This window comes from Perissodus microlepis, chromosome 1 (genome assembly GCF_051167445.1).
Source record: "Perissodus microlepis isolate ML-2025 ecotype Zambia chromosome 1, ASM5116744v1, whole genome shotgun sequence".
Lineage (NCBI taxonomy): Eukaryota > Metazoa > Chordata > Actinopteri > Cichliformes > Cichlidae > Perissodus > Perissodus microlepis.
Genome location: NC_140461.1, coordinates 36924774 through 36946207, shown reverse-complemented (window position 1 = coordinate 36946207; position 21434 = coordinate 36924774). Strand labels below are relative to the sequence as shown.

At 41.5% G+C, this 21434-nt stretch overlaps 1 protein-coding gene across 1 annotated transcript in view; it reads right to left on the bottom strand.

Moving 5' to 3' along the window:
* The window catches only part of LOC146394206 (USP6 N-terminal-like protein), a 29783-nt gene that overhangs the window by 7104 nt on the left and 1245 nt on the right, over window positions 1–21434 (bottom strand). The window contains exons 2-8 of the mRNA XM_084918688.1: window positions 16216–16289; window positions 8139–8224; window positions 8007–8046; window positions 7842–7922; window positions 5455–5562; window positions 4754–4863; window positions 795–843 (exon numbers count right to left, since the gene is read on the bottom strand). Of these exons, the coding sequence (XP_084774814.1) occupies window positions 795–843; window positions 4754–4863; window positions 5455–5562; window positions 7842–7922; window positions 8007–8046; window positions 8139–8224; window positions 16216–16281 (540 nt within the window). The 5' untranslated portion in view covers window positions 16282–16289. The remainder of the gene's footprint in view (window positions 1–794; window positions 844–4753; window positions 4864–5454; window positions 5563–7841; window positions 7923–8006; window positions 8047–8138; window positions 8225–16215; window positions 16290–21434) is intronic.

Genomic DNA, 21434 nt, shown 5'->3' with positions numbered 1-21434 from the left:
CAGAATATATTAAACATGGGCAAATTTTCAATTACTTAGTCATTCCTATTTTGAAATGTTAATCATGCAAAGCAAAAAACAAAAGCACGGAGCTTTTGTCACTGAGGGGAGCGGAGTCTATCTTAGCAAGTGCAAGGTGAGAGGCAGGGTGCACCCTGGGCAAAGGCCATGGCAGGATCAACAATGAAAGACAGACAGCCATGCAAACTTGTATGCACTCCTAAAACTTTAAGATGCACGTCTCTGGCTGTGGACGAGGACCCACACAGGCACTAGGAGAACATGAGAGAAGGACCCCAGCTGCAGCAAGCACACTACAGACACAATGCGACATGATTTTATTCATATGTACAGAAGAAGCAATGGTGATATTGTCTTAATAGTATATTGCAAATATGTTTATTTGGTGTGGGCAACTGTATTTGACATGGTACATTGCAACACTATTCTATGAGTGCTACAGTTTCAGCAATTTTTGCAATCCACATGTTTCAGTGGCACGTCTAGTAAAAACCCTGTTTCTGCAAATAATAAAAGCAGCTCAGTAAGACAACCATCAGTGCTGTATCAGCTGCTGTCCACTTAAAGCACTCAATGAATATCATGTCGAAAGCATGCAGTACTGTGTGTGTGGGGTGTGTGTGTGTGTGGGGGGGGGGGGTAAGAAACCACAGTGGAAAATGAAGTCTCTGCCCACGAAAAGAAAATTTAGACGTGACTGCAGATTTTTATCAGTTCACTTGAGTTGCTGGTATTTTAATGTTTCATGTAATTTAGAGAAATCAGCTACTTACTGTGTTGTAGACTGAATATGCAGAGAGGACATGAAAGAGAGCCTGCTGCCTGTAAATCAAAGAAACAGGAAGGAAAGGATAGGAAAGGAGAAGAAACAACAAAAGGAAACAAGGAAGGGAGTGAGAAGGAGAGGAAATGAAAAAATGAGTGTCATGAATCCTGACACTGTATGTCAAGCTGTAAGCAAACCCCACAGCAAACAGTGTGCTGGACACATAATTACAAACCAGAAGTGAGAGGAAAGGAAAAAATAACAGTAACACAGCGAGACTACAGCCCCGTCTCTGCTCTTTAAAAATCATTTTTGTATCCTGACCATCTGTTAGATACTGAAATGTTCTCCAGCTCCACACTTTCCACTGCTGCTTCTGAACAGGACCATTACACTGACATCACTCTGTTACAGGATCAGGTTACACATAAACCCACGCCATCCAGAGCTCAGCCTGCCCACCTCTCTCTCACACTCAGTCCAAGTTCACCCTGAGGTCTCTCTGCTGCAGACACTGATTTTTTTCCTCTCGCACTTTTTTAATCTGTTTGAATATGGTACAGTTACAACCTGGAAAATGATATGTAACACACACTACATGACCCAAAGTATGTGGACATCCAAGCCATGTGCATCAATGTCCTTCTACAACAACCTTAATTAGTCTTGTCTCAGGTTTTCCCTCTGACGGGAACCTGGATGCAGGGATTTCAGTGCTCAGCACTACTCATTTCAGCCTACTCTGAATCCAGCCTACACTGCAGTGAAACCACAACTGCTGGTTCCTTTCAGAAGTAAGAAAACTCATAAACCTATTTGGATTTTTATTTAAAATATCCATCCATCCATCCATCCATCTTCATCCGCTTATCCGGGGTCATGGAGGCAGCAGAGTAAACAGAGAAGCCCAGACCTCCCTCTCCCCAGCCACCTCCTCCAGCTTATCCGGGGGAACACCAAGGCGTTCCCAGGCCAGCATGTCCTGGGTCTGCCCTGGGGCCTCCTCATGGTGGGACATGCCCAGAACACCTCACCCAGGAGACGCCCAGGAGGCATCCTTGTCAGATGCCCGAACCACCTCAACCTGCTCCTTTCCATGTGGTGGTGAAGCAGCAGCTCTACTCTGAGCCCGTCACGCACCCCTGAACTTCTTACCCTATCTAAAAGGGAGAGTCCAGCCACATTTTTGCTGCTTGTATCCACAGCTCGTGACCATAGGTGAGGGTAGGGACGTAGATCGACTGGTAAATTGAGAGCTTCACTTTTACACTCAGCTCTCTCTTCACCACAACAGACCAGTACAGCATCCGCATCACTGCAGCCGCAGCACCGATCCATCTGTCGATCTCCCGCCCCCTTCTCTCGTCACTTGTGAACAAGACCCCGAGATACTTAAGCTCCTCCACTTGGGGCAGAAACTCGTCCCTGACCCAGAGTGGGCACTCCACCATGGCCTCAGATTTGGAGGTGCTGATTCTCATTCCGACCGTGAATAAGGAGTATTCCAGTATCCCAATACTGGAATACTCCTTATCCTAATAGTCCATTGTGCTTAGTTTAAATTCTAATTGCACAGTAAATATTCTGTAGGTGTCCCACATTTAAAGGCATCTTAAAAGCGAATGCAGCAAAATAACACCGTCTCTCCATTACCGTCAGTTTAAAGCACATAAAAGATCCAGATCTGTTCAAAGAATTCAAGGTGAATGAGCTTCAATCTGACAGCTAACAATAAATAATTATTATCTTCCTCGTTTTATCCTGAACTGCACGTTACCATCGCCCCAAAAATCATTTTGTTTAGGTGTCGAGATAGGTTTGAAGAATCGTGGACTTCTATTGGTCCCAACTACTATATTTCTGGTATCGCGACATTCCTGTTACAGCATACTGGTAACTGTGGTTTTTCCCCTTTGCAGCCAGTCTACCAGTTTGCTTTTGTTTTTACTAGGAAGGGAACATTTTTATTCAACCTTTTTTTTTCTTCCTTTAACTTGAGCTGGTATATTCATCTTGCTCAGCTATGTTTACTCTTTTTCTCTTAACTAATTCTGAAGCTACACAACTAAAGGCCAAAAATGTGTGGATCTGGTAGTTCTCGAGAAACAGAGGGGAATATGGTAGCATCTTTATTTATAACGCACTTTACATCCAACAATGTTGGCCAAAGTGCTACAAATACAAAACAAAAGAGAAAACTGTTAAATTACATATAGAATACCTTAAAAATTAATAAATAATATAATTAATAAGAAACAGATTAAGAGACATCAACAAGTCCTGCTGTGCTGAAAGCCAAGGTAAATAAATATGTTTTAAGACGTGATTTAAAAACAGATAAGGAAGGTGCCTGTCTAACATGTAAAGGCAGCTTATTCCACAATTTTGGTGCTGCCACAGCAAACGCCCGATCCCCTCTGAGCTTACGATTAGTCCTGGGCACGCTCAGGAGGAGCTGGTCTGCCCACCTGAGGGACCGGGAAGATATGTATGGATGAAGAAGCTCAGAGAGGTACAGAGGGGCAGCACTGGACAAACATTTAAAAACAAATACAAGCAGCTTAAAATGGATCCTAAAATGCACGGGCAGCCAATGAAGTGAATATAAAACTGGGTGATGTGCTCGCATCTACGAGTGCCAGTTAAAAGACGTGCAGCAGCATTCGGAACTAGCTGCAGTCGAAAAGCAGAAGATCGATTCACCCCAAAATAAAGAGAATTACAGTAATCCAGCCGAACGGTTACAAAGGCATGGATTACTGTTTCAAATTGCTGTCTCGTAAGAAAGTGCTTGATTTTGGCCAGCTGCCTCAGATGAAAGAAACTAGACCTTACAACCGACCTGATCTGGCTTTCAAGCTTAAGCTCAGGATCAATTTTAAAACCCAGATTAACAATCTCTGGTTTACAAAATGATTTCAGGGTTTGCAAATCAACACACGGAACAGCAGCGGAGGCAGGTCTGAACACCATTACTTCAGTCTTAGAATCATTAAAACAAAGAAAGTTTAGCGCCAACCATGACTTGACGTTGTCCGGACATGTTTGCAAACGATTTACAGACGATCCATCTTTCTTTTTAAGAGGAATATAAATCTGACAGTCATCTGCATAACAGTGAAAAGAGAGTCCGTGTCTCCTAAAAATTGAGCCTAAGGGAAGTAAATAAAGTGAAAACAGGATAGAGCCCAGAATGGAACCCTGTGGTACTCCATGAGACAGCGGAGCACGGGAGGACTCACAGTTTCCTAAGTGAACTGAAAAGGTTTGATCTGTTAAGTAAGACCTGAACCATTTCAGAGTCACACCTGTTACACCGACACACTGCTCCAAACGGGAGATTTCATGGTCTACAGTGTCAAATGCAGCAGTTAAATCGAATAAGATAAGAATGACACTTTCACCAGAATCACATGATAAAAATATATCATTAAAAATTCTTAAAAGTGCTGATTCAGTGCTATGCATTACTTTAAAACCAGATTGGAAAATCTCCTGAACATTTTGTGCATTCAAGTACAGGATCAATTGGTTACTTGCTACTTTTTCCAAGACTTTAGATAAAAAGGGCAGCTTAGATATTGGTCTAAAGTTTATTAGTTTATTATGTTTCATGTCGCACTAGTGTAAATGGTAAATGGGCTGACTCTTATAGAGTGCTTCATACAACTTACCTTATTCACCCAATCACACCCATTCATACAATTCATACAGTTGTTTGCTAAATGTTGTCCTATAATTAGCACTGCGACCTAACAATCTTAACACTTTGCTGAAAGCATATGATAACTGTATGCTTTCACACTGTATTCCTCTTTAATGTGCAAGTTACATCATTTGCTCAGTACTTTGAAAATATGTCTCTGTAACTTTGGATCCCACCACTGAGCTTGGCGGTTATAAATATCCGTTTATCCGTCTGAAATCCATTTCAGCTGCACAATCCGACTCAACAGTGAAACTTACTTGACTCCAAAGCGATCCATGAACATGATATGGTTTCGAAATGTCCTGTTGATGTCCAAGTCAATCTGTTTGATCTCAGATGAGCACAGTCTGGCCTGCTCCTTCATTTTCTGAGTGAAAAATAGACAAAAGTCAACAAGGACATGTGGAGGTACCTGTGCTGAAAGACAAATGTGTCATTCAGTAGAGCTACAAAAACGAGTTTTACATATCAGGGAATATATATTGTAAATTCAGTCAGAAAGAATCTATTGTTGATTATGCTAACTGTTTATGTGTGTCATCAGTTTTCTGAAACATCTCGTCTATCAGAGAAAATGTGATTGCATCTATGAATGTTATCTTATCCTTTACAAATATGTGTCAGTTAAGATCAGTCTGCCAGGTGATAAGACTGTCAGCTTTGATATTTCATAGCTTCTGCAACATACTGAATTTTATTAAAAGTACATTCACTGAAGCACGTTTTTGACTTTATTGCACTTTTGTTGTAACTTGTTGTTGAACTTTTTTTAAAACATGCTACTTTATACTTTTACTTTATTACATTAGACTTGTAACATTTACAACATAGCTACAGTTTATAACAGTTATAACAATGTTTTTCTCTCAGCTTTTTAAAAAACTTATTTATATGTCCAACTTATTTTTATGCTCGGAACAGATTTGCAAAGAGACTCATTTCAGACGTGAATAAATACCTCATATTTGCCCTCGTTCTCCTTCTTGGCCCTGTCCACGTCCAGCATCAGTGCCCAGGCCCGGCCTCTGAGCTGCAGGGGGATGCCTTTGTATACTCGTTTTACCATCTGACAGCAGAGAGCAGAGGGAATCATAAACACTGAGTGAATAAAACGCCACAAAGTTTAGAGAACAGAAGCTACAAAGACTGAATCATCAGAAAGTTAAACCACCTACTGATCGCCTACGACCTCGTTCACAGTAAAACCAAAAGTTTGAAAACATTTTCCGTGAGCACTCGAAGCAGGTTTGTATGTATCTCTCTGTCGTACAGTTTCTGCTAACTTGGTTGGCTTTGCAACTTCTACCTCAAGTACCTCCACTCATCAACATGGAAACACCCCCTTTTAGCCACACATTCATAAAGCACCTTACACTTCTATCCTCACATTCATGGCCAGTTTAGATGAGGGGTTGCAGAGGAGCCACATGAGAACTGGGATTATTACAGAGATCTGATTTAAAATCCCACCTACATTTACAACAAAGCTACAGATTTTTACAATTTTCTGATTACTCTGTTTTTTTTTTTTTACTTAGGCAGGCTGCACAACTATATTTTTTAATGACTTATTATTATTTTTCCATCTTTCCGAGACAGCAACATGATATTTACTCCTGCAGCCTCCCAGCCCTGACTTTGTTCAGTCACTGCTAACCAACTAACTCTGGTCCTTATACACTAATATGCTGCCTCTGAGTAAACTGGTCAGCTTGGTGTTGTGCTGGTGTATAGCACAGAGTTTTGTTGAGTCTGTAGACTTCAGCTGGTGACAGAAGTGCTTGTTCTGCTTTAGGGATCTGCTGTAAACTGGTGGCTCTTTGAACCAGAATCCACAGCAGCCAGAGATCTGCTGCCACTACACAGAGTTCACCACAGCTGCAGAGCAGAACGGAGACTACTGTCACCAGCTTTAGTCAAGTGGAACTGTACATATTGTATTATTTATTCAGTCATTTGGAAAAGGACTGGTGTTTACAGTTACAACTTCCAACTAGAACGAGCTCAATGACGACTTTAAAAGAGAGCGTTAGGCTAACAAAGAGCTCAAATTCATGTTTCGAGCACGATAATGTTTCATGTTTTTAACAAAGACAGATGACAGAAATGCTCAATGATGGATCAAACTGAACTGAACTCAGTTCAGTTTTATTTATATAGCACCAAATACCAAAACAGTTACTGCAAGGTGCTTTATATTTTATGGTAAAGACCTTAGAATAACACAGAGATTTATCATTTATGAATGATTCAGGCAGCACGGTGGTTAGCACGGTTGCCTCACAGCAAGAAGTCCTGAGTTCAATTCCACCATCAGGCCGCGGTCTTTCTGTGTGGAGTTTGCATGTTCTCCCCTGTTTGCGTGGGTTCCCTCCGGGTACTCCGGCTTCCTCCCACCGTCCAAAGACATGCAGTTTGTGGGGATAGGTTAATTGATTAATCCAAATTGCCCACAGGTGCGAATGTGAGCGTGAATGGTTGTCTGTCTCTGTGTGTCAGCCCTGCGACAGACTGGTGACCTGTCCAGGGTGTACCCCGCCTCTCTCCCTGTGACAGCTGGGATAGGCTCCAGCGCCCCCTGCAGCCCTGAAAAGGATAACTGGAAGTGGATGGATGATTTACTGACACTAGTGGAGACCAAGCTAACGGTGGATGTACACTCAGCTGCTCTGGTTGAGTCTATTGATTTTCCAGCCACAGTAACAACGATCAATAAGCATAGCAGCAACTCTCTCACTAATGTAGGTGTTTTTCCAGAGGGTCGGAACCAGTCAAGCTAATTTTCCACCTTTACACATCCCGTACAAAGACGCACATCGTCTTAGTGAGGAAGAGTGTCGGTGCAAAACCAAAGAAACTAACCCAGAACTGCAGTGTCAGAACCCAACCTCTGCGTTGAATAATGGGATTTTGTAATACATTTTTAAAAAGTATAATGGAAACATGAAATTAGCATATAAGAAATCTGATTTAATCATTTTTTCAGCAAAATTGTTATTGCTAATGACTGCTTGTGAGACTTATGGGGACACTTGCCAGAAGCTTGTATGAGGACATCATTATCAAGATGGAGAGAAGATTGTAGGTTTTTTCCTCTCCTAGTGTGATTTATATTCTGGTGAACAGCTTTGATTCAGAATTATTAATGAGGGAGTACATTTGAGCTGAATATGTTCTGGACTCAACACTGACACTTGCTGTGATTCAATCTGTGTTACAAAACTCGCTGACATCAGAGAAACCAGCTGCAGTTTTACATGTTTGTCAGCAATTGTCTCCAGCAATGAAGTCATTATAAATCTGTTCTGAATTTTCCATGTGCTCCGTGTGCGGACTGTTACTCACCCTGTCACTGTTCTTGTATTTATCCCACTTCTTCACCATCTTCAGCCATTTCTCTGCTCTCTCGATCTCCTGCTGCTTCAGCTATGAAAGTAAAAGAAGCTGGTGAACAAAAACAACCTACTGTATGCATTTGTCCTGAAAGAAATGTGGCATTTGCCTCTTTACCTTCTCTTCATGTGCAGTTGGTGCCGGCAGCTCATCTTCACTGGAAGAATGAAGAGAAACAAATGATGAGATGCTACAAAACAGGGCAGAGTGGTACCAACCGGCATGACTTTACTTTGAAGACAGACTTACTGCATGAAGCCGAAACGGTCGATGACTTTGTAGATGCTGTAATCAGCATCCTCCCAGGGGTAGATCTCCACCCCGCCCTGCCTGCCCTGGAAACAGTAACAGGTATAAACTTACAAACTACAGGCTAGACAAATAGATACGCACATGTGGACAATTACTTACATAAACAAAAGGATCTTATTGTGCTGAAGCGCACCTGCCCTAAAGGAGGAACTACAAAGGCCCCAAAATGGAGTTTAAAGACTCTTGATGAGCCCAAGGTCCTACAGTATGGATATAGGTGCTCCTTACATGGGTCAGTTCTACATCTGGCCTGCATCTGGCCCATATAACACTTTTACATAACCCATGTAAAGCCTGCCTCATTGCTTTTGGCCTGTGCCTGGCCTGGATACAGGACTTGCGAGTGCTGTGCCAAAAGAAGTCCAGATTAGGTCCCCATGTGTCTTCTATCTGGGTCCATACACAAACCTTTGCACACCATCGTGTTTGTCGTTAGTATCTTCACAATTTATTTATTTATTTGGTGTGTGTGTGTGGCGGGGGCTCCTCTTCCTCTTTAATGCTACAGTTATTATTATTACAGGTATTACAGAACTAGCAGTAAGGTCTGGGGTTGATAAGCTGAAGTACTGTAGAAGTACCAGAAACTACAGTTCCTCTTGGGGCCACTTCAGGCTGTCTCCAAAAACAGTCAGTCGGCTTAGACTGACGTGACACTAACTGATCACTAGAATTGCACCCTCTCATCCAGAAATCATCACTTCTGCCTTAAAAAAAAAATCATAGTTTGAGTCCAGAAATCTTTGATATACAGTGCTCCCTCGCTATAACGCAGTTCACCTTTCGCTGTTTCGCTGATTTTTTTGGTGCAATTTTGCATCCTTTTTTTTTTTTAAACAACACATTGTGTTCTGCATCCTGATTGGCTGTAGACCATTGTAATCAATCTCGTGCCGTGTCTCCTGTACAGTACAGAACGCGTTCAGTTTGTCACATTTACATAAATCTTTGATCCTAGCAGTGTGACTCTGCTGTACTGTAAGTTTGTAAGTTTTCTCCCCAACAAACACAACAATGTCGACGAAACGTTTTGCACCGTCAGAGGCTCCTGCAGTAGCACCCAACAGGCAGAGGAAGATGCTAACCATCGCACAAAAAGACATGCTAAAGGAAGGTAGAAGTTAGTGCATTTTCCGGATTATAAGGCGCATTAAGTGAAACCAAACAGTCAGATAAGTCAAACTTTACTCAGCTCATTCTTCTCGCTTCCTCTACTTCTGTACCATTGATTCATTATGTTGAATTCTCTGACAGCTGCTCTATTCCCATGTTCTGGACCTGAAAACAGGGTTTGATCTTTGGCTTCATTCTATAATACTGGGCTTTTTTTTCTATGAAGGTTTGAACTTCTCCTCCACATCGAAAGGAGCCACCTGAGGTGGTTCGGGCATCTGACAAGGATGCCTCCTGGGCGCCTCCTGGGTGAGGTGTTCCGGGCATGTCCCACCAGGAGGAGGCCCCGGGGCAGACCCAGGACACAATGGAGAGATTATATCTCTCGGCTGGCCTGGGAACGCCTTGGTGTTCCCCCGGATAAGTTGGTGGAGGTGGCTGGGGAGAGGGAGGTCTGGGCTTCTCTGCTTAGGCTGCTGCCCCCGTGACCCGGCCCCGGATAAAGCGGATGAAGATGGATGGATGGTTTGAACTTTGTGTTTAAACAAGAGAGAAAAGTGTGAAAATGTTCATGTCGGTCTGAGAAAAGTGTATAAAGTGAGTAGTGAGGGGTTTTACAGCTTTAAAACATCTATAATCATTGTAAAAAATAAAGTTGGCTGTTTTGGGGATTTCACCTATCGTGGGTTATTTTTAGAACGTAACTCCTGCGATAAACGAGGGACGACTGTACAGTATTTTTTTAGAGCTTACTTTTGGATTAGGGCTTTGCACCGCCCCTTAGAATCAATGCTTGAGGACCAAGCATGTCATGATCATGTTCATTAGGGTTCACATAAGCCACATTGCCATACTGTATATCCTCTACATTTACAGTTTGCATTGGTACTTCGTGATATCACTAGTTGCCAGTTGGACATTTTTTAAAATACATCTATTTAAATATTTAAGCTTTACATCACAGTCAAAAGCCAAAAAGTACACATGAATAAATAAACTAAATGAATAAAAGCACAGTATGAATGTGCACAGAAAGCTCCACACACAAACCTCCTCCCCTAATCAAGTAAGCACTCAGTCTCTCTCCATAGTACAACTGTACATGACATGCATTTAGAATCTCCTTAAACCTGCACAAAGTTTAGAAGTAATGCTTTTATCATGGAAAATCCATTTGAGCAACAATTTGATCCCAGTGTTGACATAACACAGAGGGAACTAATCCTCAGACAGACAGCCTGAGAGGCTTCTCACTCCACTCGACTGTGGTTGGCTGCCTAACTGGAAAGCAGCCAATCAGCGAACCCAAAGAAAGTGTAAAGCTTCACCATGGCTGAGTCGGCTCTCTGAGCCTTAGAGGCCCTGCATGTGATGTCGGCGTCATCAGAGTGAGAGGACTAAAAATAATTTTACACTGAGGGCGTTTGGAGACACACAGTGTGTTACAGAAAGACATTAAAGCCAGAGAGATGGCTCTATTTGAATTGCACTCATTTAAATTTTGCTACGCTGATTCACTACAACTGAATCTAATTCACTAAATGAATGACTCACATCATTTGTAAGACACAATAAGATTTGATGGAGTGCATCAAAACACAAGAGCACCAGTGTCTACGGCTGCCTTATTTCACAGCACTAATGACTGTCAGGCCATTTTAAACCATTCGACACAACCCGACTACTCTGCCTTGTTTTCTTTCATCTTTTCTGAATGACACAGCTACTGTGAGTTACAGGTGCCAACAAACAGACAGCTGATCTTACCCTGATTGTACTTAGTGGCAGCATTTACTTACAGAAGTCAAGTGGTAAGAGCTAGCGATTAGCACTATGACCGCCTGCTTAACATTGTGTTGGTCCCCTTTTTGCTGCTAAAATAGCACTGTCCCATTGAGGCATTGACTCCACTAGACCCCTGTAGGTGTGCTGTGGTATCTGACACCAAGATGTTAGCAACAGAGTCCTGTAAGCTGTGAGGTGGGGCCCCCGTGGACTTGTTTGTCCAGCACATCCCAGAGATGCTCGAATGGATTGAGGGAAATCCGGAGTCCAAATCAACACCTCGCTGTGCTCCTCAAAGCTTCCTGAACACTTTTGCTTTCTGACAGGTTGCATTATCCAGCTGAATATTGTTTCCATGAAAGGGTGTACATGGTCTGCAAAAAAGCTTAGCTAGGCGGTACGAGTTGAAGTAACATCCACAATGATGAAGGTTTCCCAGCTGAACATCGCCCAAAGCATCACACTGCATTGGCCAGCTTGCCTTCCTCCAACACAACAAACAACACACACCCAGCCATCCACGTGATGTACAAGTGATTCATCAGATGAGGCAGATCTTCTTCCATTGTGCTGGGGTCCAGTTCTGATGCTCGCTTGCCCATTGCTGGCACTTTGGGCAGTGGACAGGAGTCAGGATGGGCAGCCTGACTGGTCTGCATCTATTCAGCCCAAACTGTGATGCACTGTGTATTCTATATATGCTTTAGTAGATGTTGGATCAGACCATATGGGCCAGCTTTTGTTCCCTGTGTACATCAGTGAGCCTTGGCTGCCCATGTCCCTGTCTCTGGTTTACCCCATTTCCTTCCTTGGACTACTTTTGATAGACGCTGACCACTGCAGGCCAGGAACACGCCACAGGAGTGGCAGCATTGGAGATACTCTGACTTCGTTATTGAGCCGGCACAGTTCAGCCTTAGTCAAACTCTCTCAAATCCTTACATTTACCAGTTTTTCCTGCTTCTAACACGTCAGCTTTAAAGACAAAATGTTCACTTCTTAAATGCACCCACTAACAGATTCCACGAAGAAGAGATAATCAGTGTTATTCCTAATGTTTCACTAATTTCTCATTTTTAATGTTCTCAATTTTATACTTACCGTACTGCTAATGTTTAGAGCATCATTTTGGAGCTCTGGCTTCTTTTGAAAATAATGGCTTCTTTTGGCATCAAAAGAAGAATAATTTTGTTATCCATATATTCTTTTTCAAGATGATAATACACAGTGTCATTTATTTGAACTGTTCTTTTCCAGTTTGACTGTCCAGGGTACATCTTTAATCTTTTAAAAAATAAAACAAGAATTAGGCCCACAAGTTTGAACTTATTTTGACTTTTCTCTAATCCAAGTAAACACACATTTTCAAATGTATACGTACATTATTATTTGGTTTAATGCCCCTTAGAAACCTGCCCCTCAAATATATGTTTTTGGTAGTCATCAACTAGCTTCTGCATTATTTTGGCTGGATATTTAATGACCCTTGTTGGCAGAATTGGTATATAAAAATTGTTGTTTTCCTGGCACAGATCTGGCGTTTAAGCACAGCCCACAAATTTAAAATAGGGTTGAGTTTGGGGCATTGGGAAGGCCATTCCAGAAACTCAATGTGCCATTTCTAAACAGGTGCAGACCATCGGTTCAAAGAATTGTATGTAAAGACAAAATTGATTAGGATGTTCAGGAACAAACCAGGAACCAACAAGATCAAGCCTACCAAGAGCTGGAAACTGCTGGAAGGCCAGTGTCGCTGTCCACAGTCCACTGGCCTCCCAGCTGTTTACGCTACCACGGACTAAGAAAGAGTGTCGACCAAAGAAAAAGTCCATGCTTATGAAATTAATAACTTCAGGTTCAACTGAAATTTGCAGTTGTCCACATGGACAAGCCAAAAGCCTTCTGGGGAAAAGCTTTAAGACGAGACAAAGACTGAGCTGTTCAACCACAATGACAAGAGATATGTTTAGAAGAATAAAGGTTAGGCTTTCAAACCTTGGATAGAATAATGAAGAACATAGACAAATATTAGTTGTGTTTTCGAACTTCAGAGCTGCCTCCTGATGAAATCAAAAGAATTTTGAAATCTTTCCCACATTCTGCTGCAGCCAGGTTTGACAGAGAAACACTAAATCTCTTAAAAGCAACAAATTACTGCAATTCAGATTAGCACAATAGCTAAATTAGAGTATCGCCTGGGGTTGTCGAGTGGCAAACACTGTGTGGAAAATGCTGTGATGTAAATGAACCATCAGAGGGAGCCAGAAAGCAGCGTGTGCCAGGTGAAACCAGGCTCGGCTGATGCCTCTAGCAATATAACCATAAACCTGATGTTTGACAGACGTTTACCCAGGGTCCCCCTGTGGTGTGGGATCGGTCTTCTCCCAGCTCTGTTTCTCTTGTACACTGTGCTCTGCATGTGTCCAGAACCCATCCACAGAAATCACAGTGACTGGGAGTTCAGCCAGTCCCTGCAGGTCAGTGTCAACTCAATTACTGCACAGTTTGTCACAGATGTTGCTATGGCTAAAAAGCTCAAACCCCTCCATTGCCATCCTTTCACTGCGAGCCGCTGAGCTAAATTTAACCTGTGGCATCACCAACCCCACCCGGCCCCAGCTCAGCTCTGCATCAGCACATTTACCACTCTGACCAAAGCTCCTTTTCTATGTTACAGCTTGAGAAGCTTTCCTACTTACAACAGCTTTTTTTTTAAAGCACGAACACTTGTGCAATCATAATAAAACAATTATTCAAACTGAGAAAATCAAAGCATTGATATGTTTTTTTTAAAAAGTCAGTTTTGCCTTGCTCCAACGCTTCAGGCTAAGGTAGGGTTATGGTTACCACCTATGATGATGTGGTCATGAGGAGTTATATTTCCCAGTAATGGTGAGAGAAAGTAGTGTTTTTTTGATTTTGTTAAGAACCATGGTGACAGAGTGCTGAGGATTGCCACGAACATGCACCTCTGCAGTGACTGTTTTACATTTCAATACATTATTAACAAGCTAGCTAGTAGGGGTGGGGGGGAAAATCGATACTGTGTAGTATCGTGATATTTTGTTTGCTAATAATGTATCGATACAGGGACAGCAGAAATCGATATTTTGTTACAAACTATTTTTTCGTGGACTGGAACTCTGACTTCAGAGCATGTTGATCAGCTCCTTTTTCTCAGCAAGAATCCTGACATTCCTTCACTGTCCAAATGTGTTTAACTTTTTTTTTGGCAGCAATAAACATGACAGTTTACTTATTTTTATTTAAGACATGTTTTATTTTAATTAAGTTTAAAACTTTTTTATTTAATGTAAAATTATATTTTGTTTTAATTTACTTTCAAATTCTTCAGTTGCTGAACTATGCAATTTTCATAAATTGCATAGTTCAGAATAGCTATAATTGTACCAGATGGTTGCATTCAGTTAAGTTGGACTAGACTGTAATACAAACCATTCAGTTTGTCAACAATAAAACTGACTGAAATGAGAGAAAGACTGAGTGCGAGACTTTGATATTAGATAAAATGAATATTGATAAAGTTTACCTTTATGTACAGAATTTGAATATCGCAAAATATTTAAAAAAATTGCAATAATATCGTATCGTGCGTTAAGTATTGTGATAATATCGTATCGTGGGATGTATGGTGATTCCCACCTCTACTAGCTAGCTCCAAATATGTTAACTTTTCGCTCAGAAAAAAACCAAGATGGCCACACACAAAAAGCTAAACTCAGAACTGTAGTCAGCGATAGGGCAGCGCAATATGGCAAAAAATATTTGTCACGATATATATTTGAAAACTTGCAATAACAATATAACTGACGATATAATTGACGCGAGTGCTTTACAACTCCACAACTTTATTAGTGCAAAAAACCCCAAAACATTGATTTATTTTCACTTAAACAAGCAGCTGTTTATATTAGTTTAGTTCATTAGTTAGTTCCCCCCAACGTTTGCTACTTGTGTCACAAGGCATGCAGCTATTTAAAGCTACGCCGATTATTTGTTGAGTCAGCTTCTTTGGTCTCACCACCACGCTAGTTGAAGCGGACGCCTCTTCACGTGCTTTAACAGCTTTGTTGTACTCCAACAAGCGCTTCTGCTTCAAATGATGAAATAGGTTTATCGTCTCCTCCCTTCGTCACGACGGCCCGCTTGCATGTTCTACAAAAAATTGTGCTTTGTTGGGTATCTGACGGCTGAAAACCAACCCAGTTCCACACCACTGAGGTTGTAACATTTTTACAAACCAGTTCTAGTTCATCCGTTTCATTCAACGATCCGCTTTCACCCTTCTCATTCTCTGTCGCTGCCATGCTTTTTCTGCCATGTGTGTATGAAAACAAAGCCACTGCGCATGCGCATTTTACCCATATTCTATCGCGATATTTCATTTTCTTATCTTTGCCTAACATTGTACCGGTATTACCGTGAACGGTATAATATGGCCCAGCCCTAGTCAGCGACTCGATAGATAACATTTAGGTGGCTACACCGGTCGTTCATATGAAAGTCCATGGTCAAGACTTTTTACTGTAGACCTGAAGCCTGATTTTGCTTCCTGGATAAAAGAATGATTTCCAGTTTCTTGCTCAGACTGAAGAATAGGTGGATCATTAAATTCCCAAAGTCGAGGTATCTGGATCATTAGCGGGACTCTAAAACTCAGCCTGTACATGTAGTACATAACCTGTACTACATGTGTACAGTGGATGGCTTTCTTCTCAGTCCATTGAAGACTAATCAAGAGGAAAGGATGTAATGAATCGTGTCCGTTTAGTTATTAATGGCTGCTTTTAATGTTAGTTTCCACTGCAGTCACAATCAATATCTGTGGTCTTCGTTCTCCGAGACATCGCACCACAGGCATAAACATATTATTACACAACATGTTATTAATGCACTTTGCCAGCATACTCACATCCACCCACACACATACACACTTGTTGTCCTCCACACATGCAGAAATGTGCTGCACACAAAGAAAACACAAGAAGACATTTGAATTTTTGTCCTTTTGTTTTTTTGTTAAGCCCAAAATGAACCATGTGAGAACTCTTCTTCCAAGACACGAACGAAAACACAAGTGACAATGTAAACTCACCGTAGCATACTTCAAGATGATATCAGCTCGTTCTTCTGCGATTAGACTCTCGATGTCTTTCTTCATGTCAATATCTACGGAAAAAAGGAAGAGCAAGATTTGCATAAACTAGACAAAACAACAACTGACGATGAAAAAATAACACGGCTAGATGTGACTAACAGCACGATGAGCTGGTATACCTGAAGCATGCTTTGGTTTTAAAGAGAATAAACACATCAGTAGATGGTTGCCTTGGATTTAGTAGAACAATATCATAGTGGGGCTTTAAAATATCAGCTGCAAAATTGCACTAGAAACGTGCTAAAGCAGCGGTCCCCAACCTTTTTTGCACCACGGAGTCGCAGATGAATACAATAAAATAAAACCAGTACCAGAAAAAAGAAGATTTATTCATAACACAGGAAAAGACCCAGGGAAAAATGCTAAAATAATCATAAAAACAGATAAGACCCCTGAAAACCATACATTTCTCAAGTCTCGTGGCCTGGCACCGGTCCGTGAGTTGTTTGGTACCGGTCCCTGGCCCGGGGGTTGGGGAACACTGGTCTATAGGACTGAACAAGCTCGGTAAAGTAGAAAACTGTAGTTTTTCCAACAAGAGCTTTTTTATCCCTGCGGATCTGAACTCAGGAAATATCCTGTACCAAAGCAAGGCCAATAAAATCTGAGACGTGGTAATTGATTTAGCGATCTGAAAGCAGGTTATGGTGAGTGTACTGTGCATTTGTCTGTCAGCTGGATTGAAGAGCTGTGTGAAGGTGTAAAAGTATAAGTGCTCATATACAGGCGCACCAAGGTCCTGTGCCAAACTGTGACATGACAAGGCCTGTTTAAAGAGCAATACATACTCTTCTAACTTATACAGCCTCTAGTACTAATAAGTAATAGTAATAAGAAAACAATACAGTACATTTCATAATTTGACTTAAATCCAATAAACGGAAGCCACCGAGAAAATGTTCCCTCTCTGTTTCATGAAACTGAGCAAAACAAAGTCACGCTTCTGCAGGTCAGTGATTTATGCCCCCCGTCGAATGATTTAGGAAGTAATAAAAGTTAATGGCAGTTATCATTTTGATGACTATCATAAAATTATGATATTTCATAACTCAGTAATAAGCAATAATCCGATGCCCAAAAATATGTGATCATGAAAATATGGCGATGGATGAGGATGATGAAGAGGTGGTTTGAGACAGAAACGAAAACTGTGGAATATTCATATTTTTGTGCTGTGGTCATTTTAAGCCAAAAAGTTTACTTTTTAGACAAAAAAATGTTCCCTTGGCAGAAACCTGTGTGTGTGTGTGTGTGTGTGTGTGTGTGTGTGTGTGTGTGTGTGTGTGTGTGTGTGTGTGTGTGTGTGTGCATCTGTGAAACTGTGTTAAACCACAGTAAAAAGGTTGTTTTTGGTAAAGCCAGTGCTTTTGTAAGGATGGGGAGAGTTGGAGGCTGCGTGCCCCGATGGACACATTTTGTTTGTTTAATCCAAAAAAGTTAGACTTACAAACGCTCCGCCTCAGCGTGAGACGGTCGTACCGAAGCGAGAGCGATGTTTTATGTGGAAAAACGCCTGAATGTGGTGAGGAGACCAACAACACTGGTAAAGTTGTGGGGCAGCTGGTAAGGACTTTCTGCAGCATCTGCAAAGCTGTCTTGGTTTTAAAAAAACGCGCTTTACTCGTCAGAAGGCCGCAAATTCAGCTCATTGGTCAGATCAAAACCGTCCTTAGTGGCTGAAGCGAGAGCCTGCCTTTCTAAAATTGCTTTATTGATCAGTGGTTTTTCTCATTGGTAAAAGCTAAGGCCACCTCTGTTTTAAATGGTTTCATTGGTGGATTGGGGAGGAGCTCCATCTCGGGGTCGCACCGTGAATCAGAGAGAATTTCACCCACACTGACCAAACTGTGCAAAGTCACACCTGACTCTCTCGGGGTCTCACGCTGAGGTGGAGCGTTTGTAAGTCGAACTTTGATTCTGATTTTCCTTTTTTGGATAAAAAAACACAAATAAAATATAATAAAGTTTCCTATCGGGGCATGCAGCCTCCAACTCTCCCCATCTTTACAAAAGCATCGGTTTTACTAAGAACAACCGAACAACACACACACACACACACACACACACACACACACACACACACACACACACACACACACACACACAGGACCCCCAAAACAGGCTCCTGCCAGGGTGACATTTTTTTGTCTAGAAAGTAACATTTTTGGCCTAAAATAAAAAAAACACAGCACAAAAATATTAATATTCCATAGTTTTGATCTTGAACCACATCCTCGGCCATCGCCATATTTTCATGACTATATACTTTTGGGCATCTGATTATTACTTTTGGCCTTCAGGCATCGCAACCACAAGGCCAGGTGCAACACGAAGCATGGGTCGTGGGAGACCAGCTGAAGCCTCACTTTACTTCACTGCTCAATTAGCAATGTTAACCTGCTTTGTAATGACAATACACAAAATGCAGTGTAGTACAATTACCAGTACGCCCTAGCATAATCTATTTGAGCCACTTTTAAAAAATGAACCTCACTCGGCTGAAGCTGGATTCTGACTGATGTTTCATCATCAAACAAAGCAGCAGAGGTATTAATCCAGCTTAATCTGCATCCTCTGTTTGGCTCTACACCAGTGACAGACCTGGAGTGATGATCCGGACACATTGCAGGACAACGCAAATCATCTGGATTAGGGAAAACCCCAAAGCAGGATTATGCAGTGAAAATCTGTGTTTGTCAAAGCCTGAACAAAGAGAAACAAAGAGCTTTGAGCAGCCAAACAGCAGACGTGCAGAAGTGTGGACACGTAACACTGATGGCTCCTTCTTGGTTTAAAAAGTCCACAAAAAGGATCCACCTTAAGAGTGTAGCTCTGATATTTAGACAAAAATGCCACACTGTAGTGTCACACTGTAGTGTCACACTGTAGTGTCACACTGTAGCAACAGAATTTACTTTACTTTTAAGATACTAACCCCATGTTTGCCTACTGGTGGTGGTCAGAGGGCCCGGTGGCGCCTGTGTCCGGCAGCCTCGCCTCTGTCAGTGCGCCCCAGGGCAGCTGTGGCTACAATGTAGCTTGCTATCGCCAGTGTGTGAATGGGTGAATGACTGAATGTAGTGTAAAGCGCTTTGGGGTCCTATGGACTAGAAAAAGCGCTATACAAATGCAGGCCATTTTATATTTGAGTCCATTTGACCTCCTTGTGTCCTGTTGAGTTTTTATAAACAAATGACACAGAGAGCAAACTGAGCGTCTGACTATGCAAAGTGAACTGAATGTATGTTTTTACCCAGTAGGTAGCAGGATGCTACCTTTCTGCTGTGTTGCTGTTGTCTGAAGACTTTCTTTCCCATCTGTTCTAAGATGGTGGCTTGTAACCAAAAAACGTTTAACGACTTTCATCTAGAGGCTACCAAGGAATGGGCACTGAAGCTTTAAATATGAGCTGTCCTCTGAAACATATGGCAGCGGCTGCATGTGGTCAGCGCACTAAATCACAGACGAGCTCTGGCAGGAGACCCAGCACAAAGGGTGGAGACTCAACCTAGGAGAGGGAACAGAGACGGGACTGCACCCTTTCACACTACCTGACTGATGAACATGTACTCTGCCTTTGCAGGCTGTGTTTTACTCTCAGAATACACGCTGAGCTTTATTTAATAAACCTCCGAGTGGAGACTTGGGAGCTGGACTTGAACCAAGTTTTTTGCTGAAGTGGTTCATGGTCGGAGGTAGGATTGTTGAAAGTGGGAAATGAGTCACATTTTGCCCTCTGCACATTTAAATTACTGCGGGTGCATAAAGTGTTTGGTTGCATCGGCTAATTTTAATGTCATAAGCTCAGTTTCACAAATGAAACTAGCTAAGATTACTCTATCAGGATACGTACTGAATCAAAACATATTAACATATTGAGTCATATTCAATATTAAAGAAGTGGTGTGTTCATTTAATATCATGTGGAGGAGTTTAAACTCTTTTTTGTCAAATAGAATTTTTTTTTATTCTGACCTCCCAAACTTTAGAGAACAATATAAAAAAATGACATATTCTGATTGGATTAGGCTTGTAACTGATGAAGACTTCAATCTCACAGGTTTAACACGGAGCTGTTATTCCTGTTTAGAGTGTCGTGCTTCTTCCTTGGATTCCTCTAGATTAGCTTGTCTAGTTTATATTTTTTTTTCTCAACCCACAATCATATTTATTCAACTTTCACTTCATATTATACAGAAAACTATTGGCTATAAACTACTACTAATTTTTTTTTTTTTTTCTGATGATCTAACCTCTGTTCACAAATTATCTGTGCTGATGTCTGGATGTCTCAAAACCTGAGACATTTAGAACTGAAGGCAAACTTGAGACAAAACTGAAACATTTTTGTTGGTCTAAAATCTCAGACGTGTGTCGGAAACACAGTGTGCTAGTCAGAAACCTTAGCATGATTTGGACAGCGATCTCACTTTTGATAATGATAGCAATAAGGTCACCAGGACAAGTTCCTACCAAAATGTAACAAATGTTCTGTAATATTCTAAACTGCAGATCTTTTAACTATTTCTAGATCAAAGTGTGCAGACGTTGATTTCAGTAAGTGTGGTCCTGTTCTTTGGAAGTGTGTGTGTGTGTGTGTGTGTGTGTGTGTGTGTGTGTGTGTGTGTTAACTTGCATTTTATTTCTTTGTAAAGTTTACTTTGGGTTTTTTCCCTGCCTTAAAACAATACAAACCTACACAGGTCTAATGTTTGTGTTTCCTGTGTTAAGCACATAGAGTTTGAACTGTAATGGTCACTGCCATTGTAATTTTAAAATCTGAGGTTTGGACTTTTACATAAAGTGAATATCCATCCGTCCCCGGGTACTTTATGTTGACTGGGAGCCCTGTGGTTAAAAACTTCCTGGTGGACCACAAGCCTGGGAATTTGATCAAATGCCATTTAATTTAGGAGTAAGCATCATTGGAGCTCTAAAGAGAAGGAGAGAGTGTGAGAGAGAATTCCAACACAAAGTGAGTACAGCAGGACATACTTAAATGTTTTGTAACTGAATGACTCAGGTTCCTGTGCAGTTACTTGAATTACTAAAGATAAAGAACACCCAGTGAATTAGGGATTTTTTTTAGCCCTTGATGGTCTGGAGCCTACTCTTGATGATTCTCTCTGAAGACTGTAAAACATTTACAGACTCCT